Source organism: Chanos chanos, chromosome 7, assembly GCF_902362185.1.
Source record: "Chanos chanos chromosome 7, fChaCha1.1, whole genome shotgun sequence".
NCBI classification, from domain to species: domain Eukaryota; kingdom Metazoa; phylum Chordata; class Actinopteri; order Gonorynchiformes; family Chanidae; genus Chanos; species Chanos chanos.
The window spans coordinates 11,002,791-11,021,666 of NC_044501.1; the positions used below are offsets into that span (position 1 = coordinate 11,002,791).

The following is an 18,876-nucleotide window of genomic DNA, read 5'->3' on the forward strand; positions in this document are numbered from 1 at the left end:
ATTTCCACTCCCGAACCCGAGTCGCCGCGATAGCTTTGATGTCGGCTCGCGCTTCAATTCCTTCCCTTATAAAGGCAGGTAAACAGAGCCCCCCGGCTCCGCTCGCGAGAGAACGCGGCTTTTCTTGAGGAGGGAGAGTTAGCATCTCATCAATAGATGCTCGTGGTCCGACCAAACAAAGAACAGATGGCGATCCTTTCTGTTTTGCCACATCAGATAAACTCCGCTAACTCTCAGTCCTCGCTCAAATCACCACGCTCTGTTAGGGTGACTTAACACATCTTTGCGGGTCCGGTCCCGCCGGCAGCAGAGGCTGGGCTGCGTTTTTTTTTTTTTGTTTTTTTTTTCTTTAGCTGGAAACATAAAATAAACAGACCCCTCCTGTTTTAATTAATTTCAAAACACAGAGATTGAAGTCCTGATGATGCGGGCCGGCTTGTCGCAGCTGCCTCGGGATTGTGCGGACCACATAGTGAGAGTTCTAAAGGTCACAAAGCGATTGAAACTGTGATTCACCAAGTTTTAATCTCTGGTTCTTACTAGTAATCATAGTTTGTGGTTACTGAGTCAAACATAGTAGATAAAAGTGGCAAGTGTGGAGGTAGTATACTGTTGGTGGTGATGGACATTCGGTCGAATTTGAGGGCAGATAAACATGCATCTTTGTGCCATAAGATCTTAAGATTTTCCCACAGTGCTGAATAGTGTATTAAAGATGTGTTTAAAGATGATGCACATGAGAAACTGACGTTACAAACGGAGAGAAGAAACTGCCCGTTCTTCTGGGTTCATTGTTGAAACGGACCTTTCAGTAGATAAGAGAGTGATGCAACGAATGAGTATTTGTACGTGAAGCAGCCGAGGTTACTTGTGTTCCTGCTCAAAAAACAAACAGACAAACAAACAGTCAAGCAAACAAACTTAAACTTCACCACTGAGTCAAAACAGTCATCGTGTCTGTCTGCATACTGACCTTTTGAATCAGTGGCATTCTTTAAACCTGAGAGAACATGGATGTGATGAAGTTGGGCATACCAATACATGCTCTGTGTTCCCAAAATAAAAAAAGGGGGGAGGGGGGGGCAGAAAAGCTGTATAGTTGTTTATTAAGCTCCTAATTCCCAATGTGCCGTGAACGTTAATCTGCCTACTCATCGGAAACCTCAGTTATGAAATCATCTAATGCAAACAATCTCTTGTGCTAACAAAAATCACTAGAGAAATGACAGTTTGCTGAATATGTACAGACAGATGAAAGGACAGAGAGAGAGAGAGAGAAAGAGAGAGAGAGAGAGAGAGAGAGAGAGAGAAAGAGAGAGAGAGAGAGAGAGAGAGAGAGAATATGAAACGTGAGGGGAAATGTCAGCGTTTGTCATTTATACTCATAATTATATTAATGCCTTTTGGAGTATGAGTAATTGCTCAGCTGTCGCTTGAAATCTGCCATTTTAATATGGCCGAATGCGCCAGCAACCAAAGACGCAGCTTTGCCCTGCATGGGTTTTATGGGGTTTTTTTTTGTTGTTGTTGTTGTCAAATTTGCTGTCAATTTAAATGGTGTTTTTTATGAAAGTCTATCCTGCGGTCACAAAACCCTACCTGCTCTTCATACCCATAAGGTATAAGGGTTTGGTTCTGGGGTTACAGTTAGGTCACTAATTATGATTAGGTTCAGTACTATGACAACAAAATCTGATTTTAAAGCCAAACAAACAAACAAAAAACTTAGGAGATATGTAAGTTGTTCTGCTAAGGCTTATCACAATGCACTGTGTGTGGCCAACTCGAACTCTCTAACTACACTTTATTACTTTTAAGACCTCTCTCCTTAAGACAGATATCAGACAAAAGTTAGCAGGGTGGCTTAAGGCACCTACATGATAATCTGCATAGCAGTTTGGAGCTATGAAGAAAGAGCAGAACTGATCGAAATGTGCACTTCAACTGCCTCACTTCATTCTCCATTAAAGGCTCTTAAAACTTAATGAATTGGACCAAAATACTAAGCGATTGGGGGAACAGGTAAACAACACACAAAGAGAGAGAGAGAGAGAGAGAAAGATTTGAATGATGATTGTGTTCTCTGGTGCCCTTCCTAAAATGTAAGCAAATGCAAGACATTCATCAATGCGTCTACTCTCCCAGGCCATACATGTGTTCAGGGTTTAATCCCAGCACTCATTTACCGACAGGTGACGGGTAAAGCTGTCTGATTGTTATCTGCTCTGATTGCGGTTGGCACGACTTGAAGCAACCCGCCAGAGCACGTAGCAGAGGGTTTTTTTTTTTTTTATGTGTCTCTCCTGGCATCAAGGTGAGCAGGGGGGGGGGGGGGGGGGGGGGGGGGGGCGGGGGGGGGGGGGAGGGGGCAGATGAGTTTTCCTCCGGGCCGAAAGAGGCCGTAGGAAAAAAAAAAAAAAAAAACATTCCTAGAGCCGAGCATTCTCTAAACGTATGACCTGACCCCGTTTAGCTAATCCGAAACATCCTCCGCTACATCATTCTCTCTGATAATTAACGTTTCATCTGGGAGTCAAAAGGATTATCCCCTTGACAGAAAAGCACAAACAGGCCCTACATTACTGTCAGACCATCTGAATACGTACTCTCTCTCTCTCTCTCTTTTTCTTTCCCTTTCTTCTTCCAACCTTCCTCAACCGCCCTTTGGATATTTTTATATATAAAAGAAAGAAAAAAAAAAAAAGACTCCTGCCGCGTGACACGCAAACATGTCACCACTAACAGGCTTCGAACAATCAATAGGCGTCTTGCTGTTATACGACACAGGGGGGAGGACATTGAACGTCTTTGCCATTTGAGAACGTCGTTACCGTTTAGCCATTGGCGTTGTTTGGTCAAAATGATTTTGACATATCTTTGCCTTTTGATTTCGATTCTCTAACGGGAATCAAAGTGTTACGTTCATTCCAATCAGTTTGCCTCGCCAAAATCTCAGCAAAAAAGAAAAGGAAAAAAAAAAAGACATTTGCCTAATTACTGTGTCTTCATTTTGAGACCTAATATCCAGGAACAATCAAAAATATCCTCAAATGAAAAATAAAAAAAAAGACCTTTTGAATATGTATTTAAAGACACAGCACAATTCGAAACAGATTATTCAAACTCTTCCACACATCAAATCCATCCTGTTCTTATCCTACATGTCCATAGGAACACAACGTAGACAAGCTCTTGAATGTATTATTCTGTACTCAGATTACTTTTGATCCCTCTCAGTTTAGCAGCACAACTCTTTACTCTATCCGTGTTTGTGTGTTCAGGTTCTCTTCGTACAGAGGTCAGGGATGGCTTCCATTCCTTATGAGACAGGATAAAAGGTGATTAACAGAAAGGGCGGAAAGAACATTATCTAACGCAGAGGATATGAAACACAGGCACGACTACAAGGTCTTATGTTATCTGGGGTTTTTTTTTTGAGTGTGTGTGTTATTTTTTCTTTATTTCTCTTCTTTTTTTGTGTGGTTAGTGTTCTGCTTGCGTTAATCCTTGTTCCTGATTGCTAGAGCACACTACAATGCCCTTGTATAACTTGGCATTTCCAAGCAATCATCAAGGATTAACATACATATATCACTGCAGTTGTACTTGTATTTAAACCCATATGAGGTGATTGATCCCCCCCCCCCCGTGGTTCCTGTATATATTGATATTGTATATTGCGTCCATTGGACAAGCATGCATATTTAGAGAATGTTTTATTCAAAGTCTCCAAACGTCTCTGAACTCCACAACACATACACCGAATCAAAGCTGCTCTTGAATCTAAAAACAGGGTGGGTTAGTACTCATATATTGATCCTCTTGTATGGATTTTGAGGCCATTTACATTCGATTGTGAAACCGATGGAATGTTATGAAGCTAGTGACTCACGTGTAGCACTGCTACAGGTTTATACATGTTATCAAGTTAACAATACTGCCATTCTCTTTTTCACATTGCAGTGCATTGGTTCAAGTCACCTTTCACTGCCAGCATCGTTTCATACAACATCATTTGTTCAGTACAGAGCGTAGGCCTGATGTGACATATTACCAACATACACAGGGACAAAAAACAAACAAACAAACAAACAAACAAATAAAAAAGGGCGATATAAAAAAGAAGACAGGAAATTTGGAGAAGTGATGTCAGAGGTCATGTGAACATGCACTAGGGCATGAGGGACGTCAAGGAGAACTGTATGCTGTGGATTTCACCCATAACCGCAGATAGCATTAGCCTAAGTCTCTCTGACTGTGGTTTCCCAATGGTCTCTAATGGAAAACCCAATAGCAAACAACGTGTGGGTGGTTCTGGTCTCGCCTGGCATAGGGCCCAAATCGGCCTTATTTTTCAAAGTCATAGCTTCATAACTGTTCAGCCAATAGGTGTTACACTACATATATTAAGGATCAATATTGTTGAAAGCAAGAGAGGTACTGCAGACACATAAGTATGGGTTAATACACAGAGCAAGAGTCAAAGCAAATATAAAAGTAATACTACAGCAAGGTTCTTCTGAGATGAACTCACACACGTTGTTTATTTGTACCAACACAATATAGATGTCCAGACAGGTGTCTGGCCTGCCGACACACACACACACATACACACAGACACACACAAGCCTTTATTCATATCCTAGTGGGGACTTCCCATTGAACCTGTTATCCTGTAACTAAAGAATACTAACCTATCCCCAACCCCAACCCTAACCTTAACCAAAGAAATATTTTGACACTTTTTTGTTTTATCAGTAACAACAATATAGTTTAGAGAAACGTTGTTCTCCTAGTGGGGACCAGCATTTTGGTCCCCACAAGGCAATTTTTGTCAGATTATACTTATTGGGGACTTTCGGTCCCCAGAGAGATACAAGTACATGGTAAACACACACACACACACACAGATGCTGACACTGTCACTGACACACAAAATACTTTTCTTTTTCTTTTTGCAGGAGCTCTTCCTTTAACTGAAACCACCCGCAACAAACATGCGATTTCATAGAACCGCACCCAGAAAGGCCTCTTATCATTCGTTCTTCCTTCCTGTTCTGGTGTTTGCATTATAACAAACACAAATTAATGTAAACTCAAGTTGTGAAATCCCTCCAAAAAAAAAAAAAAAAAAACCCATCAGAGAAACATTCATTTTAACCGTGTTCTACTTACCTATCGAATGCATAGCACACTGCGCCGGCTTTCTACTCGCACACAGGGCAGGTTTCAGAGGAAGGATTTGTGGATTTCTGTTGAAGGTGTGATTATAGTGACTATCTGTGTGGCCAGTCACACTTGCTATGTCACTGTCACTCATAGAACGCCGATCTGTCCTCGCTTAACTCTACGGAGGGCAACCTGCACTCAGCCCGAAGCTGCTGTCAGTTCGTTGCTAATACAGCACTGAGAGAGGGCTTAATCTGTCCTGTAGGGACATGAATGCTCCACTTACGAAGGTCTCATTTGAAAGCCGTTCACCCATGCAGAGGCCTCGCGTATCGCTGCGCCGTCTGAGAAAGACAGGTGTTGAATATAAGTATCTTTTTGATTCCCCCTCTTATAGAACACTGCACCACCGAGAAAAAAGATTGATAACCGAACAGTAACTGAACTTTTTTTAAGATGGATACGGAAACAATACCTCTCTCACGGTTTAATTTTTAAGTGCAGAGAAAGAGTGGAAGATGAGAAATGAAAAAAAGAGAAAGGGGCTCAATTTACTCAGCTTGAAACACTTTGAATCTGAATACAGCGCTCATATTGGTTAAGAGCAATACTTTACACTAATGGGATTAAAAAAGGTCCACTTTTACCGTGGAACACTGAGTGCTCTGGCATTTCCTTTTAAGTCTAAGTGACTTCATTATGCTTATATTCAACCAGAGGAATTGTAGCTTTTGTTGCTTCCCTGTGTTCTGCTAGTAGGTAACACATACTTGTGTAGTGGGTAAGTCAGCTAGTTTACCATGTCATAAATTGGCATTTTTTTGTCCTGATTAAGACGTATTGAATAACTGCTGAGATGTCCTTTTTTCCTAGTGTGACACCACAGAGGAACCTGGAAGCAGGTCTGACTTCGCCTAACACTTACAAAACAGGAGTAGGCTTAGTAGGCTTAGAAACACGCTCAAAGTGTTTCAAACAGAATTTTTTTTCTCTAGTACCACTCCTCCCCACAGGCGTTTTTGGACAAGGTCTGAGCTGGAGGCCTGGAGGCGGGGGTGGGGGGTGGGGGGGGGTGTGCGTTATCCGTGATGTTTTATGAGGGGATGCCAAGGGCATTGTAATCCCACTCCTCTCCACTTGCCTCTTTAACCATAACCAACTGGATCTTTTCCCTATCACAAAACCAAAGGGCAGCTCCCTTCTTTTCCTCTCGTCTTCTCTTCATCCTATTTGTCTGGAGCTACTCTGTTTGAGTCCTCCAGAGGGTAGAAGGACTAGCCATTTTCCCCAGCAGCCAGACTTGAAGATCCAAGGCCTGGCAGACAGAACAGCCAGACACCCCCGGGCTAAGTTCTGCTCTGGGGTCTGCTGCTAATGGGTTTAAACAAATCTGCTAATTTGTGGACAAGTCTCTGATTTTGCACCCGCTGACGAGAGCATGCCGCAGTCTGATCGTGGGTAATTTCTGTTGCAGATTCTTGGGTTGCGGATTCTTGTAAGACACATGTCCGTCTCTCAGAAGAGAAAGCCTGATTGAGATAAGACTGGAGGAACCGAAAGAACAAAACGCAGGCCCGCATTGTAAAATCTAAACATTCACATCGTGTGTATTGCCTTGACGTTGTCTTGTTTGACTCAAGCAAATGTTAGTAATTCTAACTGTTAGATTTGTGCAAATGCAAACTCAGTATGTGCTTAGTAAAATTTACTTGGTTTCAGTCAAGGTATTGAGTTTGTATTACGTTATAATTAAATGAGTTTCAGATTTAAGCATGGGGCATTTTTATGGGTGACCAAATTTAAATTCTAATGGCACACAAGAGTTCTTTCACTTCTTACAGAAACAACCCAAATCCATCCTTAACAGTCTCCCAAACGACCTCATTAAAAGGTCACCTTGCACTCTTTATCCGTCAACAATGTCACCTCCTTAAAGTATCGCCTTTCTGATCTTGTCTTATAGATGAATGCTCCCTGAGAGAGAAAGAGCCAAAAAAAAAAAAAAAGAAAAAGAAAGAGAAAAAAAGCAGTGATTTGGTGAAGTGATAAACACCAGGAAGGATTAGAAGGCCAGTCATTAGTGACCTGTGCATGGTGCGACATCTCTTTCCCATTAATGTCAGATTTAGAGATGCTTTTCTTACCCTAATCAGACGTCAAGAGATTTCAGCCTTGGGAGGGAGTTGACAATTATTACAGACCGGTTGGTACAGCCGAGGGAAAGGCCGCGTGGTGCGTAAGCCCTTTTGTTTCCCCTGTCTGTCAGTATCTGCAGGGGCCGAGATGAGCGAAGTGAATAACCCCTCCTTTCGCTTTGACCAGTCTGTCTTTGTTTATGGCCGCATGTGTTTTGAGCTGTGGATAATGACTGGGAACCTTTTTTTGGTTTTTCCATCAAAACTCCCAAGGACAAAAAGTGGCTGCAATGGATGATTAATTTTGATAAATGTATTCCAACTGGCACCGGAGTGAACCGGAGACACAGACATGTTGAAGGTTGTATGCTGAACAGTTGGAAAATAACCATATGAGGAATGTGTTCTTACTGTAAGGGGACAAACAAAGATGAAATTCATTAGATTTTAGTTTTTTGTTCATAATAAAAGGACACACAGATGGCGGTTAAGCCTTTTATTTATTCATTGCAGCAACATCTGCATTTGTACGACGCCGGTGGAAAAAGAACATATTATATACTTTATGGATGTCATTAAACCTATTCGCACTTCAGGCTCATTCAAACTTCAAAAACCCGCCATTTGAACATTTACAGTTGAATAGGTGTTGACAACTATAATTTTAAGTCTTTATTTATTTATTTATTTCTCTATTTTTTTTCTAACAGGATTTCTTAGCACAGGTGACCAAGCAGCCAAGGGGAATTACGGGCTGCTAGACCAAATCCAAGCACTTCGATGGATCAAAGAAAACATACCAGCCTTCAAAGGAGACCCCAAGAGAGTGACAATATTTGGCTCTGGGGCTGGAGCGTCATGCGTGAGCTTACTGACTCTCTCTCATTATTCAGAAGGTATGAGGTTCTTCTTTGCCCCTTTTTTTTTTTTTCTTTTTTTTAACATGGCCAATTTTTTTTTTTTTTTACCTGTAACCTAATCCCTCAAACAGAGTTCACTGCAAGTGAGAGTGACAACACGGTTACAAAACGTTTGTCGTGAACCTGTGGTACTCAGATAACAGCGCTCAGGACCCACGTATTATTATTATTTATTTATTTATTTGGTCATTTGTGTAGTTACATATTCCAAATAACAACAGTCAGTAGGTGGGGAAATAGTCTCTTTAGTTATCGTATTCATGTTCCAAACAACTTGTGCTGTTTGAAGTGCCTTGATTTTTTGAAAATTGAAAAAAAAAATTTTTAACAGTGTTTAATATTATGTGGTAATATTTTTTAGTGCCCACACCCACGGTCATTCGAGTATAAGGGGCAGTTAAGCATACCACAGATAGTCAGGAAAATGCTGTACAGAGTTTCAAACAGTCGTGTCAACTGATGATTTAGCATTTGAGCAAAATGAGAAAGATGTTAGATGTCAGCGAATTAGAGTTACAGTTCACAAAAAAAAGAAGAAAAAAATCACATCACCTACGTGATCCGGTATAAACGGGCTTCAAGCAATAATAATCGTCAGAGGCTGAATCTCAGTAAGTGTTTAGCTGGGATTCAGGACATTTTGACAGGCTCTTAAGATCTGACCTTCACCATTTTCTTCCTCAACAAACTGTAACAGTTTACAAAGACTTTGCCGTCTCGCAAAAACGGCGACCCCGTTTACGACAAGATAGCGCGTCAACAAACATTTCCCTTGGATAAGGCAATCTATAGCGCCGGCTGGAATACATTAATACACCGAGGTGTGGCTGATCCAATGTTTCTTTTGAAGTTGTTGATGTTTGTGCCCCAAGACTTTTTTTTTTGTTATCATATGGGATTCATTTTCTCGTGTTTTCCAGAGACTTAAGATACAGCATCTCTAGCATCTGCTTATTCATGAATACGTTGACGTCTTTGACGGTGATACAGAGACTTTGCAAAAATCGCATTACAATCTTGCGTGTTATTTTGTCACAGAACATCCCTGTAAGGCATTCCCGTTGGAACTCAATTGTCTTAGTGCAAAAAAAAAAAGAGAAAGACACGCGAATTCAACGTCTAGTCTCTTTAGATAACAGACAAATCTAGTTATGGATCAAATGACCTAAGGCCGCAGATATCCTTCTCCAGCTACACGAATATATCTTCAAATATCAATGTGACAGACGAGATCAAAATAACATGAGCAAAGCGTGTAGCCTTGTGGTCTTGTCTAAAAGGTCATATTTGATTTATGAATGCATTAGGAGATACGCACTACGAAATGGACTTGGGGACAGATTTGGGGGAAAATTGAAGGAGAAAGCGTACAGCTTCAAAGAACAAACATTTTTCATACTTGACTTCACAGTCACCTTCTGTTTAAACCTGTAAAAAGACTGTCCTTTGAATTTGAATATTAGAGCTTATATTATGGTCTCTGTAATAGCTGTATTTACGTATTTGTCTCATGTACATCCCGTGTTTTTATATCGTAATCTCCTGCACAGATGTGCAATCAGCGTGTCTGTAAATGTAGTTACCCCGGGATCCCAGGAGATGCGTCGTGATAAATGATAATTCTTTCTTTGTTCATCTTCAAATCGTAAGAGAGTTGACTAAGTCTCTCTTTCAGGATTTATTACGGTTTGCCATTGTGCCGTTTTTCAATCACTCACATCTCTCTGTCTACTTGAATCCTATCATTAACTGAAAGTGACTGGGGTCTCTCTACTTCCTGCTGTTCTGATGCATTCTCCAAACTACCCTGCATTTTCTCTGACTCTGGTGAGCAGAGAGAGAGAGAGAGAGTGTTATTTTTTTCCCAGTTTTTTTTTTTTTTTTTTTTGCAATTGCATCAGGTCCATCAGCTAGTCAGATACATGCCCCGAGGTAGCGCCATTTTGTTGGGGGCAATCTGTGTCACAGAACTGCAGCTATGCCTCACTGCGTTGACATAAAGATGGAAAACGGTGTCAAATGCAAATTAATTTTCATTTCAGTCAGGCTCCTATCGATCGCTGTCGTCATCGTTGTTGTTGTTGTTGTTGTTGTTTTTTTTTTTTTGTAAATAGCTTCAAACAAACAAAATCAACAACTAAACGCAGCAAAGAAAAGCAGCAAACCAGCCCCCTGTGGGAGATGATGACAGTACGCAAAGCACAAGCCTCATATCGTCCTTGTTGAGTCACCACTCTGCCTTTGCGCAGTTAAAAATAGAACTTATGGATGGGTAAAAAAAAAAAAAAAAATACAGCCAGAGTTCCTAGTGCGCTCTGGCCTATTTACAGAGATGCAAAAAGGGAAGCGCTCCTCTCTCCAAAAAATTCAAGACGGAGATGTAGCCCAGAGCGTCATTACAAAACATTACCATGCTCTTTTAATTTCAGCCTGCTTCCTTCAAGACCTGTTTTGACAAGAGTCGGCACATTTAATCGAATGCGAGGAGACGGCTTTAATCAAGGAAAAGGAAGAAAAAAACCCCCCAGAAAAAAAAAAAAAAAAAACCTGAAAAAAAATCCCAGACATCACAGAGAACATCTGTGCATCCGTACTGTGATTTAAAATTTACAAGCACATGAATAATTACTTTTTTTTTTTTTTTTTGGCATGTCATGTCTTCTGCTTTTATTTTTGTTTATTTATTAATCTATTTATTTATTTTTACAAACCGACTTCTGATTGGTCCCTTTGACATTCACCTTTCACCTTTCTCACAGCTATTATCCAGTCACAGTTTCAGCTTCACTGACGGTCGGTTCTCGTTGTCTCAGATCTTTTTCAGAAAGCCATCATTCAGAGTGGAACGGCTCTATCCAGTTGGGCAGTCAACTATCAGCCGGCCAAGTACACGCGTATGCTGGCTGAAAAAGTGGGCTGTAACATGCTGGACACCATTGACCTGGTGGAGTGCCTGCAGAATAAGAACTACAAGGAGCTTATTGAACAGTATATCACTCAGGCCAAGTACCACATTGCGTTTGGCCCTGTGATCGATGGTGATGTCATTCCCGATGACCCGCAGATCCTAATGGAGCAGGGTGAGTTCCTCAACTATGACATCATGCTTGGCGTCAATCAGGGCGAGGGCTTCAAGTTTGTGGATGGCATCGTGGACAGCGAGGACGGTGTCTCAGCCAACGACTTCGATTTCGCCGTGTCAGATTTCGTGGACCACCTCTACGGCTACCCCGAGGGCAAGGACACCCTCCGAGAGACAATCAAGTTCATGTACACGGACTGGGCCGACAAGGAGAACCCGGAGACCCGACGGAAGACGTTGGTGGCGCTGTTTACCGACCACCAGTGGGTGGCGCCGGCGGTCGCTACTGCAGATCTCCACGCGCAATATGGTTCGCCGACGTATTTCTACGCGTTCTACCACCACTGTCAGAGTGAAATGAAGCCTTCCTGGGCTGACTCGGCCCACGGAGATGAGGTGCCATACGTTTTTGGCATCCCCATGATTGGCCCCACTGATCTCTTCAACTGTAACTTCTCCAAGAATGATGTCATGCTCAGCGCTGTGGTAATGACCTACTGGACCAACTTTGCCAAAACAGGGTAGGTTTAAGTTTTCAGTACGCACGTTAATATATTGGTAAACACTATGTGTGACAGATAGAATTCTTTTCTTTTCTTTCTCTCTCTCATTCTTTCTCCATTTGGAATTCCTGATTATCTGCAATTTTACATGTCTTCCCATTACATAACAGTCACCTCAAACAAGCCTAGTGCATAAGGACAGCACATTCTTCTTGTTATATGTAAAGTTAGTTACTCATTTTATTTCGCTGTTAACAGTATAAGAATAATTCAAAATGTTTGGAATAGAGAACATCTCACTTAACTCTACCTGAAACTACACGATTGCTTGATCAGCAGTGGAAACAACTAAATGAATGGGCTGCGGGGGGGGGGGGGGAGCTTGGTCGACTGAGACACTCAGGGGAATGCAGCCAGTTGTGTTTACATGGACTCTTCGGCACAGCAGGGATTCTGGCTGGGAATCCAGGATATTAGATTAACCTCTCCCTTGACCTGCTGCACCATTTGGGAGCCTGTTAGATCAAATTCTGATACTGTTGACTACTGCTCTGTGACCATATGCTGTTATTAAGCATTAAAAGATGAGAGGGTTTTTTTTTTTTTTTTTAAGTGTTTGGTGTTCTAGAAGACCTAAAAATTTGGAGCGTAAAAACCCAAACCCTCAACATCTCACGACACAATGTTTCAGCAACCACTTTTAACAATCATAAATCTTACACGGAACTAGACCAGAAACTCAGGCTTCTGGTTTAATCGTACCAGCTGAAACACTCCCTTTTTAACTTTTCATAAATTCTGTCACAGACTGTAAAATCACTTGAGTCAGACCATAGGGTATTGTGTTGCCTCAGTATTTCTTGCTGACTGATTAGATTTCAGAGGCTTGGATTTAAAACCTCAGACACAAAAAGAATTCCTTTTAAGGAAAGCAGTGACCAATCTCTGAATCTGTTTCATAGACCACAAAGTCTCTGTCCTGTAGTTTTCTCCTTGCATGGTATTTCCCTACATGGTGTCAGACTAGCAAGAGACAAATTGGAAGCTTCATTGCTGCTCGGCTTAGATGGCTCTTTTCTCAGAGTGTTTTTCACTTCACTTTGAGTGCTCCAAATATACTAATATACCACCCACCCCGCAAAAAAAACGCTATTTCTGCACTGCGGACTTTTTTGTTGTTTGCTTTGCAGGAGAGTCACTCCAATCTTGGTAAACACTCTGTTTGCCATTCATGGTGCCCTGTGTGTGTGTGTGTGCGTGTGTGTTTTTTTCTCAGTGCTGGAACAAACGGCTGAGTAGGGATTCGTAACCTGAGAGCTAGTAATAGCCTCTCGTTTGCTATTCTTACTCTCAGTGTTCTAAATACTGTGGACCACTATGAAAGACAGACTACTACTACAGCCACAGAACATAGCATAATCAGACACCTACATAAATAGTGTGTCTTATGGAGATCACTCAAACACTGTCATATAGTATTTCCACAATGGATTATCTGCTGGCAGGGCAGTACTGTATAGTAATACAGATTCATTTTCATTTTCACAATAATCCTGTGTTGGTGATATGTTTATTTTAATAGAGAGTTGAGCCAGAATAATAGCAGAAGCTGGTTTGGTTTGATTTTTTTTTCTCCAATTAATGTTCAGTCAGTCAGTTCAGTTAATGTTCATCTGTTCTGTGCCTCACAGTCAAGCTAGGAAATGCAGCTTTACATTACAGAATTGTTCAATTTACAAACCTGAGGCCCTGTGAACTGTATGCGATGAAGAAATTGAAAATCAATACAGATTTGTGCCATTAAGAAACGATGAACTCAGATGAAAAATTAGGCATAACGGGAACACTGTCGTCTGGATGTGTGGAGATTTTCCTTATAAAAAAAGGTTTTGTGTTAGAGAATCACTGTCTTTATCAAATCTTTGAGTCCTCCGTGAGTTGCAATGTGAGTTCCAGTGAGAGAGCATGTGAAATGCTTTGTGTCTTCTAGGCAAGAAATTAAGTTAAAGCGATAAAGATAGAGAGAGCAAGGTTAAAACAGAGGGGACGGAGTGTCTGAGTTGAGTAAATAAGAGTGTATTTATAACTGAATATTCTTTTGTGATCTGAATCATCGGGAATACACGAGAAGAGTTAATGTGTTACAGTGACGGCAGAGGGAAGACAGGCCTTCACCTCCTCTTGTGACCACATTGGACTGTTACATTATCACCGTGAACTACATTTAGAGTACGGTTGGAACATATGTTGCATGGACTGGTGCTTTAAGTGCAGCGTGACACTTTTCTGAGATAGGTTTGAAGGGGCTGTAAGATTAATCAGCTCAACGGGCAAAAAGCCTAGACCACTTAGCTCGTTATAGGTCTTAAGTGACAGAGTGTCCAGCGTTGCTCATAGCTTTATCTTACATGCTTATTATTCTCCTTATAATAGCCACAGGGCTTCTGAAAGGGCTTCATGTGTAAGGGTCTTTCTTTTTTTTTCTTTTGCCGCTTTTTGCCTGTAGCAAAATGCTACCGCATCGTTATGTGATGCAGCGTGAATTACGAGGCAAACGAACAAAAAATCACCGTCGTCCCTCGGAGTTTAAAAAATTCAGACAGGGAATTTGTATCATCAAATAGCAGATAAAGAGTGGAGACTCTTAGTCCTATTTCTCTGCTTATTTTGTCAGTCACTCAAAGTCACTCAAAGTCACTCGCCTGATAAAACATTGGAATTTGCTCTGAATCAAAACTCCTCTATACCTGCAGTCAGGATGGTGTCACATCATCCACTGTATTATCTCTTATATTTTCATATTCTGACTCTTCCTATGATTTTCTCAGTCATACTTATTTTTAGCCCATTTAGTCACTTCTGTTTGTTCTATTAATTCACCTGATAATTAATCCATTTGTTCGCTTATTAGTTATCAAGTAGCTGAAAACATATATTCACATTCGTTTCTTTGTTTGTTCGTTCGCTTTCATTCACTGTGCTGAAAGTACGGACTCTCTCTCAATCAATTATTGCACACACATACGCTCATATATCACAGTGTGGCCTCAGAAGCCTGTTGGGTTGGCGTTCTCTGCACTGGATACAGTGAGAAAGTCTCCTTCATTCTACTGTCAGTGTCAGTTTGAAGGTTGCTTGTCTCGCACGTTTCCATCCCATCTCCCCTTGAAACTTAATGAAATCACACTCACAATGTCACAAAGGAGGGAACAGATTCATCTGCGCCCCGCCACGTTACTTAAGGTACCTGCAGAGAGCAGCAAATGCAAGCCAAGGAAGGCAGGGAGGTTCACTACTGTTAAAGTAATGGCCAAAAAATTATTTCAGCAGATGTCATAAATGTGAGAATGGTCCTTTAAAATTGCTTTTATAACAACCACACAAAAAAAGGGGGAAATATCTTTTGGATCTGTTAGGAAAAAAAAAACCCAAAACGTCTGTTGTATATGCTTTAGGCTGTAATTCTAGTCTATTTGATAGTTTTGATACATTGAACAGATGTAATTCAGTGGATAATACACCATTCATTGGGCACTAGAAGAGAGCTGAGCGTTTTCTCCCGTGGAGCAGGTCAGACAGTGAACAGGGAAGGTAGTGTGAGGGCTCAGTGGAGCATGTTGAAATTGATGACTCATAATCTTCACCTGCGTCCTGCTGTAATGTGAATGCAAATTCAGCAAGTGGATTTATTTGTCTTTTGTTGGGTCATTTGCATATCATTTTAATAAAACAATTTTCCTTGTTAATATCGGCTACAGTTAATTCTCCTCATTTTTTGGTGTGAAACCATCTACAGTCACTTTGACCCACTTGCAGTAGGGAAAAAAAAAAAAGTTTTCTACTTTATCATAGAATCGTTTGTGAGGGTATATTAGCACATTCACCCTTACCGGTAAAGTACCTAAAAGTGCCTAAAGAATACCTAGTCGTAGACAGTGAAATGTAAATTTTTGGCAAAGACATTTTGTTGAAAGTAAGATTTTCCAGCCATGAGTAGTTTTACTGAATTTCAAATTAATTCATTGGTTCTTATTGCATCACACACAGTATAACTTACGGGAGATTTGGTGGACTTAATCCTATTAAAACAAATGTTGGGACATATCTGAACCTTGAAATGATGTTGAGAGTAGCAGCATTTAAATGAGAAGATCAAGATTACCCTTTTTGAATAAAATTCAAATAGAGTTGGGGAGCTGTAGCTCATTAAACAAACTTGAGCACAGTGAATGCACTCTGGAGGAAAAAAACGTTCTATCACCTACTCTCTATATTTAGAAACCGTTTATACCCTTGAAGATTGTCTGCTAGTCCCACAACGTGTGAAAGGAATGCTGAATAAGTTTGGTGGAAAAAAGACCATTTTAGCAGCTTGGAGCATTTGCAGGTGCTGAGAGAGCTCAATAGGTAATGCCTTCTGAAAAGCAGAAAACTGACAATTTTGACAATTTGAAAGTGTCAGCGGTAAAACAATGGCCTGCTATAACATTATGTTTAAAGGTTGGGTAGGCAGCATGCTTCTTTGTGTACCGAACAGTCTAGGGTCACAAAATGGCATGTGTACACTGAGGAAAATACCAACAGAGCTCTGTCAATGGTTCATAAATCTTCTGTAGGGTCTTGCCTTGTAAACATGTGAATGATGGGTTGTGGTCTGTATGTTAGCGGGGTTTGGTAATACTGTGCAATTTCATTGAACATCAGTGCAACACTTAAGAAACAGTATACATGAATAACAGAGGTTTATTGTTGGAAGTGATGAAAGGATTTGGAAAATAACTTTTTTTTCTTCTTTTTTTTTTTGCCCATGATTTAGAGATCCAAACCAGCCTGTCCCGCAGGACACCAAGTTCATCCATACTAAGCCTAACCGATTTGAAGAGGTGGCCTGGTCCAAGTACAACCCCAAGGACCAGCTGTACCTGCATATAGGGCTGAAGCCAAGAGTTAGAGACCACTACCGCGCCACCAAAGTGGCCTTCTGGCTGGAGCTGGTTCCTCACCTTCACAACATCAACGAACTCTTCCAGTACGTCTCCACGACCACCAAGATCCCGCCACAGGACACCACGCCTTTCTCCTACACCAAACGCGTCAAGACGTGGCCGTCAACCACCCGGCATCCAGGGGTGCCTCCACCCAACACCAAACAGAGCACCGACCAGCGGAAGGGAAGCGACCTGGGCGACGACTCGGCGGTGGTGATCGAGAAGCGGGACTACTCCACGGAGCTGAGCGTCACCATCGCCGTGGGAGCTTCTCTCCTCTTTCTCAACATTTTGGCTTTTGCCGCACTCTACTACAAGAAAGACAAAAGGAGGCACGAGTCGAACCGCAGGGGGCCAAGTCCACAACGCAACTCCGCGCCATCCAACGTCGCTAACGCGGCCAATGCCAATGACATCGCCCACCTGCAGAGCGAGGAGCTGATGTCGCTGCAGATGAAGCAGCAGCAGTTGGAGCACGAGCACCATCACGAGTGCGAGTCGCTGCAGGGTCACGACACGCTCCGTCTCACCTGCCCGCCCGACTACACGCTCACGCTGCGCCGCTCGCCCGACGACATCCCCATCATGACTCCCAGCACCATCACCATGATCCCCAACTCTCTGGCCGGCATGCAGCCGCTGCACAACTTCAATACTTTTGGTGGCAGTCAGAACAGCACCAACCTGCCCCACGGCCACTCCACCACCAGAGTATAGCTCTATTTCGGGAACTACGTCGGGTGGCCAGTCCTTGGATAGTGGAGTTTAGCCTTCGATTGTATGGGATTTAGGACTAAACTACGTCAGAACTGGATTTAGTTGCACACTGGGACTGATCTCAGTGGGTGAGATCTTATTTTGCTACAACGCCTTCTTGAAGAGTATATCAAAGTCAGCTAAGTGTGAAAGTGAATGTTACCGCAGTGGTACTGTACACGGAGCCAAGCTTCTGGAGAGGAAAGACGGGGAATTTTACCAAATCAAGAACTGATGTTGTGTGATATATATTTTTTTTTTTTTTGCTTGCAGAGACAACATTTACTCAAAAGTGATGAAGGAGACAGCACGGAGATCTCAGAGATTTTGTATATGTGCCATAAATGATACATCAAGAGCAACAGACAACAATTCAACTGTGCAAGAACTATCCTAATTACATAAACGCGGACAAGCATATTTGAATTGATTTTGGGCTCTCATATAGGACATAGGCACTCAGTTGAAAACCTCCCAGCCTGAAATGTATTTATGACAACTTTGTAAAGATATAAAAAAAAAAAAAGAGTGTGACAAGTGTAAATAGTTGTGAGTTGAAAAAAAAAATCAGCTACAAACACAAAAAGAACAGACAAAAGCTTTTACTGTTGTTTTTAGTTCAAATATGACTATTAATGAGCTTGTGCTTTTTTGTTGAGGTGCGTGTAAATATATCAGTTCTTATCTTTTATTTTGATGACTATATTTTTTTTCTTACGTCCAATATGTGTTCAGTTATCTTCTTTGAAGAAAAAAAAAGGAAAAAGCATACACATTCCAAAGCCATTACTAGGCCTTTAAAATGTTTTCTTTTCGTCCTCATGTCTGACAAAATGTTGCATGTTTGGGAGCTGCATTTCAGTTCTCCGTGCAAAACCTCCATAAAACCGAGGACCGTCGGGCAAATGTTCACACGCCACCTGCCTCATCTTGCCCCATTTTTCATTCCCGTTTTGTTTGTTTGTTTGTTTGTTTGTTTTCTTTTTCCCGTTTAGCAATTTCACCACTGCCGAAGCTTCAGATGTGACCAGCATTATGTAATTTAGAACAACAACAACAAGAAAAAAAAAAAAGAAAAAAAAAGAGGCAGTGGATTTTTTGGTATCAATATTAGTTGGATATGTTTGTTAAGACGTATATGTTAGATATTTCTACTTGTCATATGCTAGCAATATGTAAAGTACTGTGCCAGGCTTGTGACTTTTTTGGTTGATAACGCAAGTGAATGAGTGTAAATAAAAAAAAATATATAAATATAAATATATTATTAAAAATGGGGGAAGAAAAAAATTACCATTAACCAAGATTATTTTAGTTCTGCAT

At 41.3% G+C, this 18,876-nt stretch overlaps 1 protein-coding gene across 5 annotated transcripts in view; it reads left to right on the top strand.

The window, feature by feature from the left end:
* The window catches only part of nlgn4xa (neuroligin 4 X-linked a), a 46,525-nt gene extending 29,011 nt beyond the window's left edge, over window positions 1–17,514 (top strand). For all 5 annotated transcript variants that reach the window (XM_030779777.1, XM_030779778.1, XM_030779779.1 and 2 more), the window contains 3 exons: window positions 8,015–8,200; window positions 11,038–11,827; window positions 16,626–17,514. In XM_030779777.1, coding sequence (XP_030635637.1) covers window positions 8,015–8,200; window positions 11,038–11,827; window positions 16,626–17,514 — 1,865 coding nt within the window. The remainder of the gene's footprint in view (window positions 1–8,014; window positions 8,201–11,037; window positions 11,828–16,625) is intronic.
* Window positions 17,515–18,876: the final 1,362 nt, after the last annotated feature.